Source organism: Sinocyclocheilus rhinocerous, unplaced genomic scaffold, assembly GCF_001515625.1.
Source record: "Sinocyclocheilus rhinocerous isolate Xijiao unplaced genomic scaffold, SAMN03320098_v1.1 scaffold776, whole genome shotgun sequence".
NCBI lineage: Eukaryota > Metazoa > Chordata > Actinopteri > Cypriniformes > Cyprinidae > Sinocyclocheilus > Sinocyclocheilus rhinocerous.
In genome coordinates this window covers 824,132-844,905 of record NW_015647486.1, presented here as the reverse complement: position 1 = coordinate 844,905, position 20,774 = coordinate 824,132, and the positions used below count along the sequence as shown (strand labels likewise).

At 36.0% G+C, this 20,774-nt stretch overlaps 3 protein-coding genes across 3 annotated transcripts in view; all 3 read left to right on the top strand.

The window, feature by feature from the left end:
• Window positions 1–251: 251 nt before the first annotated feature.
• Window positions 252–5,595, top strand: LOC107709226 (desmocollin-2). Its single transcript, XM_016513663.1, has 9 exons — window positions 252–521; window positions 1,545–1,667; window positions 1,824–1,970; window positions 2,052–2,175; window positions 2,268–2,446; window positions 3,429–3,560; window positions 4,020–4,245; window positions 4,339–4,551; window positions 5,472–5,595. The coding sequence occupies exons 1-9, from the start codon at window positions 252–254 to the stop codon at window positions 5,585–5,587; spliced, it is 1,530 nt and encodes a 509-aa protein (XP_016369149.1). The 3' UTR covers window positions 5,588–5,595.
• A 4,627-nt stretch (window positions 5,596–10,222) lies between these two features.
• On the top strand, window positions 10,223–13,505 carry LOC107709246 (transforming protein RhoA-like). The gene is made up of 4 exons (XM_016513683.1): window positions 10,223–10,319; window positions 11,482–11,637; window positions 12,187–12,307; window positions 13,274–13,505. Exons 2-4 carry the CDS (start codon window positions 11,482–11,484, stop codon window positions 13,474–13,476), a joined length of 480 nt encoding a protein of 159 aa, XP_016369169.1. The 5' UTR covers window positions 10,223–10,319; the 3' UTR covers window positions 13,477–13,505.
• Window positions 13,506–15,569: 2,064 nt separating this feature from the next.
• LOC107709225 (RNA-binding protein 10-like) overlaps window positions 15,570–20,774 on the top strand; it is a 22,103-nt gene continuing 16,898 nt past the window's right edge. Inside the window, exons 1-4 of the mRNA XM_016513662.1 lie at window positions 15,570–15,580; window positions 17,713–18,241; window positions 18,437–18,625; window positions 19,846–19,915. Coding sequence (XP_016369148.1) covers window positions 15,570–15,580; window positions 17,713–18,241; window positions 18,437–18,625; window positions 19,846–19,915 — 799 coding nt within the window. The remainder of the gene's footprint in view (window positions 15,581–17,712; window positions 18,242–18,436; window positions 18,626–19,845; window positions 19,916–20,774) is intronic.

Genomic DNA, 20,774 nt, shown 5'->3' with positions numbered 1-20,774 from the left:
TTCATAAAATATCTGACCTATGAAAGTTATGCTATAGGGAAACAAGCTGAACTCATTCCATAGAACACAACAGTAAACACACTGCCAACAGGTAAACACTCTTTGAACAGAAGGCCTGTTTTGAATCTATGTTCAAGTTCATGCATATATCATTCATTCTAACATTTGAAATGTGTTTATTTTCAATTTAAATGAAACCAGAACCTGTTTCAGTAGCCTCTCATACGTCTTGTTTTCTGTTCTGTTTAAGAATGTCTGGACTCTTGCCAGACTCCTTCATGCATCGTTCCTTAGAAAGCCCATCAGACAATAGGGTGCTACAGCTGTTAAAAATTAATCTGATTCAGTGGTTTTCCAGAGAAATGTTGTCAAATCGTCCTCCTTTGGCTCTATTTAAAGGAGCAACACAGCCAGCTTGCTTCACATGCACTAAGCAAGAAAAAAGCAAGATCCTGAATCTGAGCGAACGATCCCTCTCGCTGCTTAAAATGAAGACTGTTGTGATTGTTTTCCTTGTTGCAGTAAGTAACCGAATTGATTTTATTTATTTATTTGTATCAGTTTAATATTACAGTTTTCAATCTCATAAAATTGTTGTTGCAGATTATTTTAAGGTGTCGTTATTACACTGTAATTATACAGTTACACATGCTGAGCGATAATAATCAATACCATGTACTTTCTTAGGATTTGGGTTTGGTTTAGGGTTAGTTGCTTGTAATTACTTGTAATTAATTAGTGCATAATTACATATTACATACGTGTAATAGGGACACTGTAATAAAGTGTTACCAAAACATTTTACTCGTTTTGTAAAAACAAATATATTAAAATCACTACTTCTGACTAGTTTTATTATGTTAAGGTAGTTTTATTTTTCTTTGTGTGTGTGTGTGTGTGTGTGTGTGTGTGTGCGTGTGTGCGTGTGTTTGTGTGCTATATTCCACTTTAATTATTGGATATTTACATATTTTGTCATTAAAATCAATGACATTCAGAAAAGATTAAGTGTGCAGATAATTTTTATAAACTGGAAATAATAAATTGTGGCAGACATCCAATGCTGAATTTATATTAAGCACAATGGAATGGTGCAAAATGTACCTGTCAAAAAGTTTTCAAATAATTCACATTAAAATACTGTAAAAACAACCTTATTATTGGTTACAAGTTGCATTGGTTGCACTTTAGTTTGGGGACCAATTCTCACTATCAACTATTAACTATGACTTTTGCCTCTATAAACTCCTTGCTGCTTATTAATAGTTCGGAAGGTAGCTGTTAAGTTTAGGTATAGGATAAAGGGATCTAAAATACAGTCATGCAGAATAATCCATGAATATGCGCTTTATAAGTACTAATAAACAGCCAATATGCTGCATGCTAGTTAATAGTGAGAATTGGTCTTTAAAATATAGTGTTACCATTGCCTTATATCCTCCAGAACATGATAGCTAAAAGGTAAGAACTTGAAATGAATGGAATATATTATTGAGTTTCTAATTGATAAATTGCAATGTTTTGTGTAATATTTTCTTTTTCAGAGTGTCTGTATTCAGAGTGCAACCCCATCAAAACTAAACATACGCAAAAAGCGAGCCTGGATTGTGGATTTCCTGACCATGGAAGAAGAGCACACTGGTCCTTTCCCATATAAACTGGGAGATGTAGGTTATACTGAAACCTTTCTATAGTAACTGGCCACTTTATAGCAGAATATCAACTGATTCAATTAAAAGCAATATAAGTTTTTGTATGAGCATAGAACTCTGAGTTTGTTCTCAACCAAATTAATCATTTAGAATGTTTCCATCCTTGTTTAGTTAAATATTGAGAAGAAAGTTATCGAAGAGTACGCCATTCATGGACAGGGCATCGACAAAGACCCCAAAGGAATTCTCTCTGTGGACAGAAACGGCTCAGTTTACGCTCATGGAAAAGTTGACTATGAGGAGTACCAGAAACTGAGAGTAAGTCCTACAATAAGCAGTGACTAAGTTAAATAAGTATTTTTAATAGTTAATACTGACTGTTATTTTGTTGACTTGCAGATCTATCTTTCTAAAAAACATACAATAGTTGCTGTGGATATCGATATTCTGGATGTTAACGACCACGCTCCTGATTTTAATCGGGATTTGTATGAAATCGCAGTAGATGAATCAACACAACAAGGTATGACTCAAATATACAAAACTGGTTTAAACTGGTTTCCAGGTGAAAGAGCAACATTTCACCTGATCCTCTTTGTATTGTTTTACCCAAAGGTAAGCCTCTGGTCACAGTGCTGGCAACGGATAACGACCAGCCTGGCACAGCAAACGCTCAGCTCACGCTGAGAATCGTCTCAGTGTCTCCCTCTGCCTCCAGTGCTGACTTCTTCATTCAGCAAAGAAAAGGAAAGCAGACGGGAACCATATCTTTCAAGGGATACCTTGATTATGAGGTAACATACACAGTTTTTCCATCCTGATGTGCTTTGTTTGTATTATTTAGCATTACAATTCCTGAACTTTTTCAGCATGCATTAACATCCATCCATTGACAAATAAATAGTGTTATTCGTAGTGTATATGTGACAACGACATTATTATTCATTAATTTAAAACACATAAATTAGAATACATCTTGTATGATGAGTTATTATTTCAATATTAAAATTAATTAAAAGGTTTTTAAGATCATTCGTATTTTTTGTCAAAGTCAAAAAAGTAAAAAAAAGTAATAATTAGGTAGCTTCTTTTTTGGTATTTTATTAATTTATTTGTATTTTATAGATTTTTTTTAAATAAAATTGTTTAACTGGTAATCGTTATTTGAAAAACATCACAAAAACATAAAAAAGAAAATATCTACAATAAAATAAAAGGCCTCTAAAGACCGTTGTGACTATGGTCAATAAATGTCATAATATCTCTGAATAAATATTTCACTATATGTAAACAAATATATATATTTTTAAGGTAAAAATATATATAAAAAACCTTTTTAAAAATGATTGCGATGTGTACACTTATTCAAATTCATTTTTTTTATTTAATGGTTATACCACACAATATTATTATAGCTATTAAATTTAAATGTTTCCTGAAACTGAATGCAGAGAATACATTCCCAAGAACTTAACAGACGTGTTTTTTCCCCCTTTTCTTTAACATGCAGAATCGTATTTGTCATTTTGTCTTTTCCTGTTTCAGAAACTAGTTTTTAACAATGTATTCGCAATCTATACATTACCAGGTCAACCGTTTGTGCTATTAAACTACTTACCACATTTAAGCATAAACCCCAATCTCATTTAGTATTCGTTCATATTAGGAGTTTTTATGCATGCTTTTTTAGCTTTTTCAATCAAAAGGTCAAAGATCATCTGACACAGATATAGTTCAGATATAATGTTCAACTTTGCTGTGCCTTTTTCAATGCAGGAGGCCCAAAAATACACTATTCTGGTTGAAGCAAAGGATCATGGGGAGAAGACGCAGCTCTCCAGCACAAGCACAGTGATACTGAATATCATCGACAAACACGACCATCCATCAGAATTCACTAGGAAAACGGTAAGTAGACCAAGTGTAAACTTGTTTCTGTCTTCAGAGCTTTCAGATGTTGCTATTTAGGTAACACTTTATTTTGATGGTCCCCTTTTGACCATTCTGTTGACAACAAGTAACTTTGCGCCTATGTCAACTAACTCTCATTAGAGCATCAGTAGACGGTCTGATGAATATCTGCTAAATATTTATTAAGACATTCTACTGACTCTAAGTAACTCTGCAAGTACATGTCAACTTATTCTAACCCTAACAGTCTACTAATACTCTACTAACACTTAGTAGGTGCAACATTACTTATAGTCAACAGTGTGTTAAAGGGACCATCAAAATAAAGTGAAACCAGTTATTCTGATTGAATTGTTTTGATGAGGGTTATATACCTCTATCACTGAGTTGAGACTGATGTTGAACATTCTAGAGGAAACTCCAGATGCACATTAATGTCCTTTCCAATCACCGTTTATTCAGAAAGATGCTAGTGACTCCTCAGTATTGAAGAAGATGAAACAAGTGGGTGCAATGGAGAGAATGGAGTCTGGACCGATGCTGGAGGCCAACAAACTGGCCATGTGTCTGTCTGAGGAGACGACTGACATTACAGCTCTCAGCCCAGCCCTGTACAGCCCACCAATACACTTCGAGCTGACTGGAGACGTCCAGGGGAAATGGAGGCTTCAGTCTAACTATGGTAATAGAAAAAAAAAATCATCTTTTTAAACACTGTAATAGCAAACAAATGTGTAATTCCATTTTCTGTTTTGTTTTGTTTTTTTTCTCCCAGGTACATCTGTGAGGCTGATCAAAGAGAGCGCCGTACATGCGGGCGATCATCAACTCACCCTGAAGATCTCTGACAGCCAGGGCCAGCATTCAGTCCAGACCCTCTCGCTGCTTGTGTGCGACTGTGAGGTTTCTGCGAACTGCAAAAACCCAGCAACAAAGATGAACGTCACTGCCATCGCTGTCGTAATCCTCAGCATCCCGGTGCTGCTGGGTAAGAGCAGGATTTCATGTCAAGCACAATCCTGGGTTTCACATTTACTTTGAGCAGTCGGCAGAAATGCTTGTTGGGTTCATCTAAATATTTTATTCTGCAAGCTGCCTCTGCATTATATTACTGGAGGATGCATTTTAATATCAAAAATATTCAATAAATTGTAAATTGTATATGAATCAGTATACATTACTATGCAAAAGTTTGGGTCGGTAAGATGTTTTTTTTTTTTTTTAAGAAATCAATACTTTTATTCAGCAAGGCTGCATTAAATTAATTAAAAATAACCGTAAAGACATTTATAATGTTACAAAAGATTAATCAGCGCAACTGTTTTCAACAGAAATCAGAAATGTTTCTTGAGCAGCATATTATTATGATTTCTGAAGGATCACGTGACACTGAAAACTGGAGTAATGATGCTGAAAATTCATGATCACAGGAATAAATTACTTATCTAAATATATTCATATAGACAACTGTTATTATATATCATAATAATATTTCACAAGATTACTGTTTTTACTGTAATAATATATTTTACTGTAATTCTCAGAAAAAAAAGGTACAAAAGCTGTCACTGGGGCAGTACCTTTTCAAAAGGCACACTTTTGTACCTAAATAGTCTATATTGGTACCTTAAAGATACATATTAGTACCTAAAGTGTAACTATTAGTTCCTAAAAGGTACAAAAGTGTACCTTTTAAAAAGGTACCGCCCCAGTGACAGCTTTTGTACCTTTTTTTCTGAGTGTGTATCAAATAAATGCAGCCTTCGTGAGCTGAAGAGACATCTTATCGACCTCAAACTTTTGAATGATAGTGTGTCTGAAGTTGTGTATCTAATAATTGTGTGTGTGTGTGTGTGTGTGTGTGTGTGTGTGTGTGTGTGTGTGTGTGTGTGTGATTTAAAACAAAAGGTATCCTGTTGATGGCGTGGTGTCAGATCAGAGCAAAGAAATCTGCAAAGCACCAAATGCTTTTAGTGGAGGAATCAGAGCAATCTCTTAGTCCTGACAGCATTGAAACACGTTGAACTTGATTGCATGGTAAGCATTATTTTTGCAGTTTTATTGATTAGAATCATCTAGCACCAATTTCAGCTATTTTAGCAGGATTTGTTATTTAAATATCCTTGATATGATGTTTCCGATTATGTAAATTAAAGGGTCTATTAAACAGCTAGATCTAGATCCAATCACAGTTTCTGCTGCAAATTATGCACCTTGTTAAACCCAGAGGCTCAGACTAATGTCCTCTATTATCCAGCTTTACTTGATGAACTCCTCGAGCCAGAGCTGGAACACAAACGCTCCCAGACTTCAGTCATGCCACTGAATGTGCGGTGAAAATATGAAGGACATCAAAAACTGATGTTGATGAACGCGCTATATGACAGACTTCTTGCTTTTAAGCTGTGAATTAAAAGGAAGGGCTGCTTTGGTTGTTTTAAATGTAATTCTGCTTTATGTGCATCGTGTGAATGAATATGTAAGTGTCATATAATTATATCAGCTCATGCAAATGTGAAATCATTCATAAACAACCCTTACCTCTTGCTAAGACTGGGTATTCTTACACTGGTATATTTATAGGTTTTACTTTTTAAATTAAGGAATTTAAAGAATTATAAGTGAGAGATTGTTCATGTTTTGTGATGATTGTTTTTTATATATTGTTAATTGTAATTTATTTATTGCAGTCAAATAAAAGGAAATAAAAATAATCTGTTGCTTATCTATTTTAATTACAATCTGTGTGGCCTAAATTGTCCTTACTGGCCTTTGAACCTCCTGTAAGTGGATGTTTCATTGATTTCCACCTGATGGTCTTACACATCCAAATGGAATAAAAATTAATGTCTTGGTCTTTTAAAATCTGACAGTACAAGTGCACACATTCATAATGAGAATCATATCACCAGAAGACCATCACCCAATATAGGGCACATTCACATTCCTTCTGAGAGACATGATTTGGCAAATTAGACAGAAACCTGTTTTTTCTTTACTGTTCAGATTCTGTCAGCAGGAGTAAAAAATACCATGTAACACATGAAAACACTGCTACTTTAACTAGCGTTATTGTGAGGAATGTGTAAGACACATGACTGCTGTAAGTTGATTAACAATGCATGCATGTCTGTCTAGTACTTAGGCTTGTTTAAGATGCCTTTTTAGCAGAGTTGTTAAACTAGTGAGCGATATAAATAATAATAAATAATATAAAAACATTATTCAAAATTAGTTGCTTCTTCAACTTTGAGCATTTTAGCCCTGTGGAATTTTTAGCAAATTTTAGACAATTCAATTTAAGCTCTTATTGTCATTTAACCTTGTGAGGAAGCAAAATTGTGTTTCTCAACAGGTCTGCTGCTTATTTTACACAAGACTATTTTGAATTTATATAATTTTTTTGACTGACATGAATACTTCTACTACACATCTGAAATCACCATTTATTCTGTGATGGAAATGACATTATTAACATTTTTCTTTAATGAATAAACTGACTCCTTTGTCTTGTCTGGACTAATTTCAAAGCTAGAATTTTATGTAGGCCTAAAGATACATACATATTTAGGGCTGGGTTTTGACACAAATTTCACGACTCGATTCTATTCTCATTCACAAGCTTGCGATTCGATTCGATTACCAATTCGATTCGATTCAATATCGATTATTTTGGATATATATCAGGTACAGTACATGCCAAATTTTCTCAAGGAAAACATTTTTTTCTCAACTAATGCTGTAAAATATACATGAGAGTCAGTTGGTGCTACATTACTATAATATTGAAGGTTACATTTGACTGATTTGTTAAAATTACACTTAATGACGTTTTTAAAATAATAAAGTTACAATTACATAATAATATTTATTTTTTTGAAATATAAACATAATGGTGGCTGTCATTAAAAACTTGATGGATTTATTCAAACATAAATAAAACATTGAACAACAGTAAAATGTATAATGAATATGTTATTTGGTGCATATATTTAGCAAAATGCCCCTCTCTACAGTTTATTTTTCTATCTGACTAATGAGTTTATGGTCACCGAATATGTTTTTCTGAGGTAAATGTGACGTTATGTGAAATTGTTTACAAGCCGTTATATTGACGTCTTTGCGAGGCTGAAACTCTGATTGAGCGATTACGTGAGACAGTATAGGGATTGTAAAGTTGTACTCTTTCTTTTAACTTACCTTCGGATGTGTAGTCATGTTTATTTTGTGCTGAAACTGGTATTAATGTGGAGAAGATGATCAGTTCACGTGGGCCTCGCATATAGGGTTAGATCTCTGCCACAATTCTGCGCGCGAAAGATCATATTTTGAGCACACAAAAGTGCATTTTGCACGCGCGCGATCTGAGTTTTGTAGAGAAAATGTTCATTTTGCAAAGAAAAAAGTATTTTGAGCGTACTAAAATCAATTTGGCATTTAAAATAAGTTTTTGGATGTGTGCAGACCTTCTCTTTTGCGCGTGCAACGTTTCACTAGCTTGCTCACCTGATGCCCGCCCTCAGTGCTCTCTAAATTCCAACGGCTCGCTTGCTCAACACAACCCAGCGTTACAATGTGCCATAATTCCAGCCAATCAGAGACGAGGCTGCTAAATTCTGATTGGCTGCCTTGACAACCAATCACAACATTCCTTGCATTGCTGATGACAACGGAAGAGGGACAATACAGTGCATGCATAATTATTACGGTAAATGTTTTTAAATGTTTTGTGTAAATACATAAAGTTAACGAGAATGGAAGATCGCGCTTGGTGAAGAAATCATGAGATTGTGCGCATTTTCACTGATTTATGGATTTCTTTTCTGTTCAACGGCCTGAAACTGTGACTGTAAACATATATTTTTTCACACAAGCTACATCATTTATTTTTAGGTTATTTTAAAAATAACCACCCAGCAACGTTCAGGGAACGTTATTTTATGGTTGCAAAAAAATAACCTAAAAATAACCATTAGGGAACGTTCTCTATAAGTTATTTTTAGGTTATTAAAAATAACCACCATGCAATGTTCTGGAAACGTTATTTTATGGTTACAAAAAATATAACCTAAAAAGAACGTTCCTCTAACGTTAGTATTTGGTTCCCAAAAAAATAACCAAACGGGAACCAAAAACTAACATTAGGGTAACGTTCTGTGCTTGCTGGGGAGAAGGTCTGCACAAATCCAAAAACTTATTTTAAACGCAAAATAGATTTCGTGCGCTCTAAATACTTTCTTCTTTGCTTTTTAGGTTATTTTAAAAATAACCACCCAGCAACGTTCAGGGAACGTTATTTTATGGTTGCAAAAAAATAACCTAAAAATAACCATTAGGGAACGTTCTCTATAAGTTATTTTTAGGTTATTAAAAATAACCACCATGCAATGTTCTGGAAACGTTATTTTATGGTTACAAAAAATATAACCTAAAAAGAACGTTCCTCTAACGTTAGTATTTGGTTCCCAAAAAAATAACCAAACGGGAACCAAAAACTAACATTAGGGTAACGTTCTGTGCTTGCTGGGGAGAAGGTCTGCACAAATCCAAAAACTTATTTTAAACGCAAAATAGATTTCGTGCGCTCTAAATACTTTCTTCTTTGCGAGACAAACATTTTCTCCACAAAACTCAGTTTGTGCGCGTGCAAAACGCACTTTTGCCTGCTCAAAATATGATCTTTCCCGCGCAGAATTGTGGCAGAGATGTAATCCCATACTCGCGCTGCCGCGTCTGTTGAACTGCGCAACAGCGCCAAAACGACATTTATTGTTTGAATATTGCAATACAATGAATGGACAGAATTTGAAATCTGAGACTTTGTTTCATATTAAAAGTACCAAAACACAATGCTAGTTATTACGATATATTGGATGAGAAGTGCCCTTCAAAGTTCCGTCCATTAACTGAAAACAGGCTTGACTAATGGATTCTTGGGATTTAAGAATCAATATCGTTCCCTAAATGAGAACCGATTAATATCGAGATATCGATATTTTTTACCCAGCCCTATAAATATTATTTTAATACTTTAGCGTAATTCAACAAATATGCACTATTGACAAAACAATATTCAGGATCACAAGTGATATTTACCTTGATAAATATTTATTTATCTCAGTTTTATTAGAGGCAAAATTGTTGCTTGTGATGGAAATGGTGAATAAATATTTGCATAGCCTAAATCATTTGTAGGCTACACAGTACTAAAATTATATTTTAGTGTGGATCCTCTGCAGTGAATGGGTGCCGTCAGAATGAGACACCAGGCAGCAGATAAAAACATCACAGTAATCCACAAGTCTGTGCTTATATTGCTTTCAGGGGATAAATATTTTTCTCTGAAGCAAAGGTTTGAAGTTAAAAATGTCACTTTTCAATTCACAAGACATTGATTGATGGACTGGAGTGGTGTGCATTACTTGTGGATTATTGGGATGTTTTTATCAGCTGATTTATTTATTTATTTCTCTCTCTCAGTTTTATTAGGGGCAAAATTGTAGCTTGTGATTGAAATGGTGAATAAATATTTACATAGCCTAAATCATTTGTACACTAAAATGTTCAAATCTGCTAGTTTTAATAAAGCCCAGCCCCTGGCACATAACTTACAGTAGCTGAGTAATGAGAAGGCTATAGTGGGGTGTATTGGGCGGGTGTTGTGTCGTGGCAGGACTGAAGATGGGCGGACTTTAAAACCAGCCAGGAAAAGACAGGAAAGCCGATACTTCCCCGGAGCACAACAAAAAGAAAACGGTAAATGTTTTTAAATGTTTTGCGTAAATACATAAAGTTAACGAGAATGGAAGATCGCGTTCGGTGAGGAAATCGTGAGATCGTGCGCATTTTCACTGATTTATGGATTTCTTTTCTGTTCAACGGCCTGAAACTCACTGTGACTGTAAACATATATATTTTCACACGAGCTGCATCATTTATGCTGATGACTGATGACAGCAGTTCATCATGATCATGATTAAACTTCATATGAAGCCGAGTTGCTTTCTATGCTCTTTCTTTCAGCCCTTCATTTTTACATAAGCTGAATTAACGAGACAATATTAGACTATTAATGAAATCCACCGTTTAAACTCTTCAGACATATGTTAAAATCAACGTTTCAGTAGATTAAAGCAAGCATTGTTCTTGTTTTACTTCGGTTTGATCTTTCTTAGCAAAGATTGTGTAATTTCGCTTACACCGTTTTCCTGAAGGATTGCAGTAAGATAAATGTTCATAAAATAATGTTGTACACTTTGTTTCTTAACGCCTTTGTAGCATTATGTAATGGGGTGTCGACCCTTTTCTGTTTAAATTTTTTTTTTTTTGAGAAATGTCGGCTAACGTTATATCGGCTAACTTAGCCAGCCCTTTCACTTCACGTTTATCACTTGCAAGGCGAGTCTGTTTTTAAAGAACAAATGTTATTTTGCATGCTAGTATATGTGTTAAAGTGGCTGTTAATGTTTTATGTTGTATTATTGTGTTATTTGTGTGAATGAATGTTGTGATGGTGGGGTGCGGTAACACAGGCCTCGCGACATGACGGTTTCTTATCATCAATCTATCGATCTTTACACGCAATAATACGCGTAGATAATCGTTAATGTTGTGTTTTACGGTTACAGCATTTATCGTTTGGTCAATATTTGTTGAAAATGGTTTTCTTTTTCTTTAACATAGCGATACAGATGCAGTGTAACTTCCGGTCAAATTACATTTCCGCAGCTGTGTTTCCGGTTCATGTTGACTATAGAAATTATTCACAGAACACATATGACTTCAACATCTATCTAATGCAAACTTTGCATTTCTCCACTTTTAAAGCTGCCTTTTCACTCCTGGTCTCTTTCTGAAAATGCTTCAGATCTGTAAAGCTCTTTTTGCTTGTCGTTTGTCTCCTCTCACTCCTCTGCAGATGGCTGCCATTCGTAAGAAACTCGTTATAGTGGGTGATGGAGCCTGTGGAAAGACCTGTTTGCTTATTGTTTTCAGTAAAGATCAGTTTCCTGAAGTCTACGTACCCACAGTTTTTGAGAACTACGTTGCAGACATCGAGGTCGATGGAAAACAGGTATGAAAGCACAGTTTGTAAACCATTATTTTCACTGAGATGCACCAAGAAAACAATGAATGCATTGTAATAACGTGCAGTATTTACTTAAATAAGTTTTCGATGAATTGATTGAACTTACCAACTTTAATGCTATTTCTGCTGCTAAAGTTAAAATTTACCATTGGGAATGTGTATACCAAAATACATCACCAGAACAATATTCAGTATTCTGTCCTTCCCCGTTGCATAGATGTGGTTACACTGGTCTAAGTTATACATGTACATTCCTCTTTTATACGTGAGACCACAGTTGTTGTGTTATTTGAGATAGTTTAACACATTGATCTCAAACTCAATTCCTGGAGGGCCACAGCTCTGCACAGTTTAGCTCCAGCCCTAATCAAACACACCTGATCCAGCTAATCAAGGTCTTCAGGATTACTAGAAACTTCCAAGCAGGTGTGAGTTGGAGCTGGTTGGAGCGAAACACTGCAGAGCTGTGGCCCTCCAGGAATTGAGTTTGAGACCACTGGTTTAGCACATTGACCAATATCTCTCTTCTTACAGGTAGAGCTTGCCTTATGGGATACGGCTGGACAGGAGGACTATGATCGGTTAAGACCTCTCTCCTACCCTGACACAGATGTCATTCTTATGTGCTTTTCCATCGACAGTCCCGATAGCTTGGGTAAGACGTCCTCGTAAACAATTCGATATCACTAGCCCAGTCATCACACCTTAATTCTAAATGTTGAAAAAATATACCATATTTTCAAGATTTAAGTCGGCATGAGATGAAAATCAAATGGATCTATTTTCTAAATGCATGTTATTGATCTTATTGTGAATGATTCACCCATGCACATTTCTGTTTTTGTTTGTTTTTTTAATGTTTGACCTCATAATTTATAATCAAAATACCATACCTCAATTTTCTGGTGAAAAAAGCAATAATTTAGTCGGCTTAACCCCGCCAATGCAAGTTTTCTTGCATGAGCCCACGTCCCAAAATCCAATCAACAACTGATGGATTGATTTAAGTCCCGTCTTTATTTTTAATCTTCTTCTATGATAATTCATTACAACTGGATGTACGTCACAGTACAGAAAGAAAAGATCTGTCAATATTTAAGTTTCATCTCGATTTTTAAGTCAACGTGAAATAAAAATTCACCCAGTCTGTTTTCTTATACTTTACTATTTTACTATTATATCACCACCTTAAGTGTGTTTCTCATAGTGGTAAAACCAGTCAGCTAAAAAATAAATAAAATTTTCTAATGAACTGAATCATGAAACCTTCACTTGTGGTCTAAATACAATACTTTCACATCAAAGTTAAAGATGCAGCAATTTAGCCACCAAGCAGAAATGCGTTTTCAAGAATGATCGGGTTTTCATCAGGTCTTTACATCAAAACCTAAACAGACATGCACACTGAATTTGTACGAAGCTGAGGTAACGGGCAAAGATTCAGGTGCTCAGTTTCAGTTTTTATTAACGTTTCTAAAACAAAAATATATATATACCAATTAACTCGGTTTAAACAATATAAGATGATTTACTCTGTTAAGCCATTACATACTTGTCATAATTTAAAAATTACTTGAAATATGGTTAATACAATTACCACTCTCCTTTTAATCCATCACAGAGAATATTCCAGAAAAGTGGACACCAGAGGTGAAGCATTTCTGTCCGAATGTTCCCATCATCCTCGTTGGTAACAAAAAGGATCTCCGAAATGATGAGCACACACGAAGGGAACTTGCCAAAATGAAACAGGCAGGGCCTTTTTACTTAGTAAAATGTATGATTCTTAAAGGAAAAGGTCATCCAGCAATGAACATTAGCTGAAAATGCACTCACCCTCAGGCCATCTAAGATGTAGATGTAGAGTTTGTTTCTTCATCAGAACTGATTTGGAGAAATTTAGCATCACATCACTTGCTCACCAATGGATCCTCTGCAGTCTCTAAATCTGTTCTGATATACAAACAGTCATCTGCATCTCGGATGGCCTGAGGATGGGTAAATTGTAGCAAATTTTCATTTTTAGGTCAATTATTCCTTTAAACGCTGCAGAATGTCCAAGCTGCTCTTTTCCATTTAAGTGGATGGTAATTTATACTGTCAAACTCCAGTCAGCCGTTATCAGCCGTGGTAGCACTTTTCATACAACTGCAACTCAAAGTGCTTCACGGGCTAAACAAGAAAAAAACAAAAAAACATTGACAATACAATTTTGCACACTAAGTAATCACATATTCAAAAGATGTACCTACTAAGTATGCGATTTTGGACGCTGCCTAACACGGTTCATTCTGTGCCGTGTGCTTTGTTGTATACTGCACATTTTGGGAAATGTGTGTTGTAGGCATACAAAATATTGCATACTACTCGGAGTATATGAACATAGCCAAATGTGACCCTGGACCACAAAACCAGTCTTAACATAAATATTCTGACCTTATTACATAACTTCATGCTGTTAAACCTGAATGGGTAAATGACAAATAACCAACATTAACTCTTTTAAATGTACTAAAGATTTTATGTGCAACTACATGCAGAAAAGTATTTAAAGGGGTCATGACATGGATTTTTAAAAATTATTTTAATGTTCCTTGAGGTTTACTTATAATTTTAATATTTTTTATTTTTTTTGCACAAAAAACGAATAAATATTTGGAAAAAGTATTATTTTAAAGTCGGCATGAAATCAAAATGGAAAATTCTTATTTTTTTTAATGGAATACTGTAGTGTTTATTATAAATCATTTTATCCTTGCACTAAATTATTTTTTTTTAATTAATGTGCCTTCGTAATCTTTAATCAAAAGTGTTAACCTCTTTTTTATGAATATGACTTAACCTGATGGAGGACGCGCTCAGTCATTCAGACAGTCTCTCTCGCACGCGCGCTGTTAGGCATGTTTTAGGACATCGCAAACTATTTTTTTATGAATATGACTTAACCTGATGGAGGACGCGCTCAGTCATTCAGACAGTCTCTCTCTCGCACGCGCGCTGTTAGGCATGTTTTGTGCCGTTGATCATCCTCGTTGTCATCTTCCTCAATAAATAAAAAATGTCTTCATGCTAGGGTGTCGGCGGTGAATCCAGTGGAGAGAAATCCCCCCACAACTAACTGCAAACTGGCATTCAGATCTGCCTCCATTTTGTTAGCAACGCCCCAACTTCCAATGATCCAATTAATTCCCGAAGGACTAAATCAAGTCCCACCCTCTCATTTCAGATGCCGTTTCACTCGGATAGATGTCACAGTAGAGAAAAAAAGACAATCGCTACTTCCGTTTCATGCCGACTTTAAACCCTCATTCTGACCATCTGTGTAAAAAACGACCTGTTTTAAGGGGCAGATCCTTTAAGACTTCTCCGTAATCAGCCACTGTTATGATTAGCTAACATCATTGCATAGGAAATAGTATCAATGCCCCCTCGCTATTACCTGTGAATGTTTTGACAACATGATTAAAAAAAAGGTCATTTCCAAAGCATTATAAAATCATTTACTTGTGATGCGGTGTTCTAGCCTAGTACCACGTCATTTTTCAACAAATAATTCTTTAAAAAAAAATCTTTCTGAACACTGACACTCCGATCAATCCTCTGACACGATCCGGGATGCCATTAAAAAAAAAACTATACACCTGTTCCTTTTGCTGGGATCCTTCTTATATCTGTACAAAGACACGAACAAACTGTTTAAACCAAATGCAAAAGCGAATATTCTTTCACTCCATTTGTACTGACGACAGACTCCAGCATGTGGACTGTGTCAAGAAAGTGAACATGCATCTGTATACTGTATCCAGTGTAGACAAGATAGCGGTAGTGATTGTAATTTCTGTTTGCTTTTGACGTGACACGACACTCGCATTCAGAGTAATCAAGTGTCAGCCGTTAAGTGACTGAACGCCAGTGGGATGGGCGTATGGTGAGAAGAATACTATTTGTCGATGTCTTGCTCTGGAGGCAATGTTTATGCAAATGTTTGTGCCCGGGTGATGTCATCTTGCACCTCGGATCCAAATGAGCCATTTTTGGAGCTGGATTAAATAAATGTTTTGTTTAAATGAGGGAAACATTTAAGCTATGAAAATTGCAGGATGGTTAAATGGTACAAATACCTCTTATATGCCAAAAGATCAAGACAAATTTGATTTATCATGTCATGACCCCTTTAAGTTCCTGCAGCTGATCACAATTTTTTTTTACTCTTTCAACATCAACTTTTTGAAGTTTACCTAAATAGTCCTTCCAACCCTCTACATTGCGAGTAAATCACTCGCATATGATATATATATATATATATATATTAGTATAGTATTTCAGTCTGGCGAGTAAACAAAAAAATATACTAGCCAATGGCGATTCAATTGCCAAGGTGTCTGTTGAGGGTTGCCTTCAGTGTAATAGATGGGTTTACAAATATAGGGAAGCACAAGTATTCCATGTTGTCTTTTAGTTAATAAGATGCCATAAAGCTGCATCTATAATAACTAAGTAGACGGATGTTGATTGAATTAGTTTGAGATAAAATGCCACTTCGCACTGCAGGATGCTGCTGTCACTGCTTAGTTTAAATATATTTTATCTCCCACACTGACGGTACTTGATTGCATATGCTTGGTTCTTGACTGGAGCAAGATTGTTGATTGTACTCACCCTCAGATCATTCGAGTTTGTTTCTTCATGGGAACAGATTTAGAGTAATTTATCATTGCATCACTTGTTCACTAATGAATCCTCTGCAGTGAATGGATGCTGTCAGAATGAGAGTTTAAACAGCTGATAAAAAACATCACAATAATCCACAAGTAATCCACACCACTCCAGTCCATCAGTTAACATCTTGTGAAGTAAAAACCTACGTGTTTGTACAAAATGAGACTAAATCAAGATTTTAATTTTAAAGGGGTCATATGATGTTTATGCTGTTTAAGGTTAAAAAAACACATTATTTTCCACATACTGTACATTATTGTTTCTCCTCTATGCCCCGCCTTTCTGAAACGCATCGATTTTTACAAAGCTCATCGGTCTGAAAAGCGAGGTGTGCTGTGATTGGCCAGCTATCCAGTGCGTTGTGATTGGCCGAATACCTCAAGCGTGAGACGGAAATGTTACGCCCCTACCATACTGTAATGATGCCCTGTCAGGCCGGAGCGATGATTCAAAAACATGAAAACCCATTATAAACGAGGCATTCGTTGCATCCAGCGGGGACATAATTACGGATTATAACGACTTATACTTTCTTTTTACGCGTTGCGTTGCATCGCGCCGCGTAAACATAAAACCATGTCTGCATTTGTGATCGGAGAAATGACAAACAACAAGCCCTACTCTACACTGCCCAAAAAACTCGCTTTAAATATAAAAAAAAATAAAATATAAAAACTCTTTAAATATAAATATTCACGAACAACTTGTAACACTCCAACGAGAAAGGAAAACTTGAAATCGCATCATATGACCCCTTTAATTTGATACTTTTGCTTCTGGCCAAAAAATCCATAATAACACTTCATCCAGTGAGAAAGTCCATCCTGTCTTGTCCTCTCATATCAATATCCACCAATATATTCATTTAGGACTGTTTTCACTTGTAAAAGGTGCTTGATCTGTGCTTATTTCTCTCCTGATTCAGACGAGATGTCTTTTTCACTGGAGAACGCAATATTATGGATGGAGGACTTGTATTTTAGTCAGAAGCAATGGTCTGAACCTAAAAATATCTTAATAATGGATTTGTTTCTTACAAACACACAGTTTTTCACTTCATACGATGTTAATTGATGGACTGGAGTGCTGTGGATTATTATGGTGTTTTCATCCGCTATTTGGACTCTCATTCTGACGGCACCCATTCACTGCAGAGCATCCTTTGCTGAGCAAGTGATGTAATGCTACTGTGATGTAATTTCTCCAAATCTGTTCCAATAAAGAAACATAGTCATCTACATCTTGGATAGCCTGAGGATGAGTACATTTTCAGTGAATTGAGTGAACTATTTTTTTTTAAGCTACATATTGCCTAAATCTTTCTCTTTTATGGTGTCATAGGGGCGGTCGTGGTGACCGCATGGGTCGCTATGGGAAAGAGTCTGATGATCATGACTATAGGGACATGGACTATCGCGGCTATGGGCAAGAAAATAGACTGAATAGCAGGTTAACAAATGTAAGACAGCACGAGCCTGATAGTAGTTTTGAAGGCATGAGAGATTTTGCCTCAGGTAATTTCTTGAATAACCGACCCGTATTCAGACAAAAGGGAAACCATGGATCCAAAAACAGCCAACTTGGAAAAAGTCTCCTCCAAAGTCCCCCAAATGAGAATATCCACTCAAGATTCCAGCAAGATGATGAGGATTATGAGTTTGACCCAGAGATTGATGCACACCGGAGAGATATCCAGACATTTAGATCAGGACAGAAGGTCTATCTGGATGAACAAACCGCAGATGAAGGTGAAGAAAATGAGGACAACACCTGGGGCAGAGTTAAAGGGCGGCACAACTCTCAGGGCGAATACAGTGCAGAATGGAGAGCTGAGGAAGACAAACATATCAGACATTCTGCACACAAACAAGTTAGTACATTTTTCTCTCCAGAACTGTTTTTGTTTTCTATGAATCATGAGCTTGCAATCATTAAATCTTAATTTATTTTACTTGCCTTATATTGTTTACTGTGTAAACATTTGATCATATCTAAACAGTTCTCTTTGTTATTAAGAACCCGAGCAGAGTAATATATATCTAGGATGACTGTCTTCCTGGTTTAGGGGTTTCCTGACCAATCCCAACCAGCTAGGGACAAAATAAGAGATGGAAGCTTTCATCATGCTCTAGAAATGAGCCAGGAGGAGCCAGAACCCCGTGACCAGGACTACAGGTCTGATACAGAGCAGGCCCAAAAACCCAGCAACATTGTCATGCTGAGAATGCTCCCACCAAATGCAACTGTTAACGAGGTTTGTCTTACTTTTATTTCTTGATATGAATACAGTAACCATTTCAGTAAACGTCTGTGGCATACTGTTACAACAGAAATCAAAACAAAAATAGAACTGCATTTACTTTTCAATAGAAATCTGTGTGGCAGTTGGTGTTTGTTTGCACTATTGACTTACATTGTACATATCCCACAGTTTTTAAAAACTATTGACTAGGTTGAAATTTTTTGGTGTAATACATATCATGCTACAAATTACAGAATTTAAAGGAATAGTTCAGCCAAAATAATACAAAAAGAAAATTTGCTGAAAATGTACTCTGACTCGGGCAATCCAAGACGTTGATGAGTTAGTTTTTTTTTTTCTTCCCATTGGAACAGGTTTGTAGAAATTTAGTATTACATTACTTGCTCACTAATAGATCCTCTGCAGTGAATGGGTGCCGTCAGAATGAGAGTCCAAACAGCTGATAAAAACATCACAATAATCCACAAATAACCCACACCACTCCAGTCCATCAGTTAACATATTGTGAAGTGAAAAGCTGCATGTTTGTAAGAAAAAAATACATCATTAAGACATTTTAACTTTAAACCATTGCTAAAATACACGTCCTCTCCATAATTGTGTTTTCTCTGGTGAAAAAGTCACCTTTTCTGAATCGGGAGAGAAATATGCACAGATCAAGCACCATTCACAAGTGAAAACAGTCCAAAACGGTTCTGAACAAATATGTCAGTGGATGTTGATGTGAAAGGAAAAAAAAAAGTTGACAGACTTTTTCACTGGAGGAAGCGTTATTATGGATTATTTTGGCCAGAAGCGACTGTTTAAAGTTAAAATGCCTTAATGATGAATTTATTTGTAATAAACATGCTGTTTTCACTTCACAAGACGTTAATTGATGGACTGAAGTGGTGTGGATTACTTGTGGATTATACTGATGTTTTTATCAGCTGTTTGGACTCCAGCTGTTTGGACTCCAGCTGTTTGGACTCCAGCTGTTTGGACTCGGCACCCATTCACTGCAGAGGATCCATTGCTGAGCAAGTGATGTAATGCTACATTTCTACAAATATGTTCTGATGAAGAAACAAACTCTCTACATCCTGGATGGCCTGAGGGTAAGTAAAGTTTCAACAAATTTCAGCCATTAGCATATTAATTTTGCCCAAATATTTTATTTGAGGTCATGCTATGAGGTTTGGTGTAGTTAAGCGCTGGTGTTTGATCTTTAGATTCGGGCTCAACTGCAAGAGCAAGGGATCCAGCCCAGAGAGATTCGCCTCATGAGGAACAAGTCTTCAGGTAAGAAAGCTCTACTAAGGGGGCTTCTCTGTACCCCAGACTGACCTCCAAGTCTCTCTTCCACTGCCTTCCATAACAAGCCTTAACTCACTCTTGCGTCTGCCTAGTTCAGTGTATTATTTCAATACAGCCTCTCTCTTCTTTCTCACTTTCCTCCTGGTGTAGTTGAGTTGAGTAAAGATGTTGTTTAGTACTGGTGCTTTGAAACCTTCAGGTGTATGTTTCTTTAACTCCCTGCACATATTTTTGTTTAAACCATCACTGCTTATTTCCAGTTCTCTATTGTGTGTTACTATTTTCTTACCATAACCCTTGTCAGACTATTCTTAACCAGACAATATTCACGTAAACACTCCCGATACATCCACAAGCATGGGAATAACAGAAACATGCACACTGGCACACAAACACAACTACTCCAAGTGCCAAGCTTGTTTCACATGTCCTGCCAGCCTTATCCCTCATCTCACTTTGATTGCTCTTGTCCTGAAGTCTGGGGAAGATCTTGCATCTTACATTGTGTAAGTATTTTGCAATAGCTGTGTTGAGAAGACAAGTGTGTCTGACCATTACGTGGGCAATTTCTGGCTTTTTTGATGGGTTTTGGAATTTTGTGTCCTCAACTATAAGGGTGGACAAAATAATGTAAACACCATTTAAAAGGTTTTTAGTTTCTTTCAGGTAATTTAAAGGGGTCATATGATGTTGCTTAAAAGAACATTATTTTGTGTATTTGGTGTAATGAAATGTTTATGCGGTTTAAAGTTCAAAAAACACATTATTTTCCACATACTGTACATTATTGTTTCTCCTCTATGCCCCTCCTTTCTGAAACGCGTCGATTTTTACAAAGCTCATC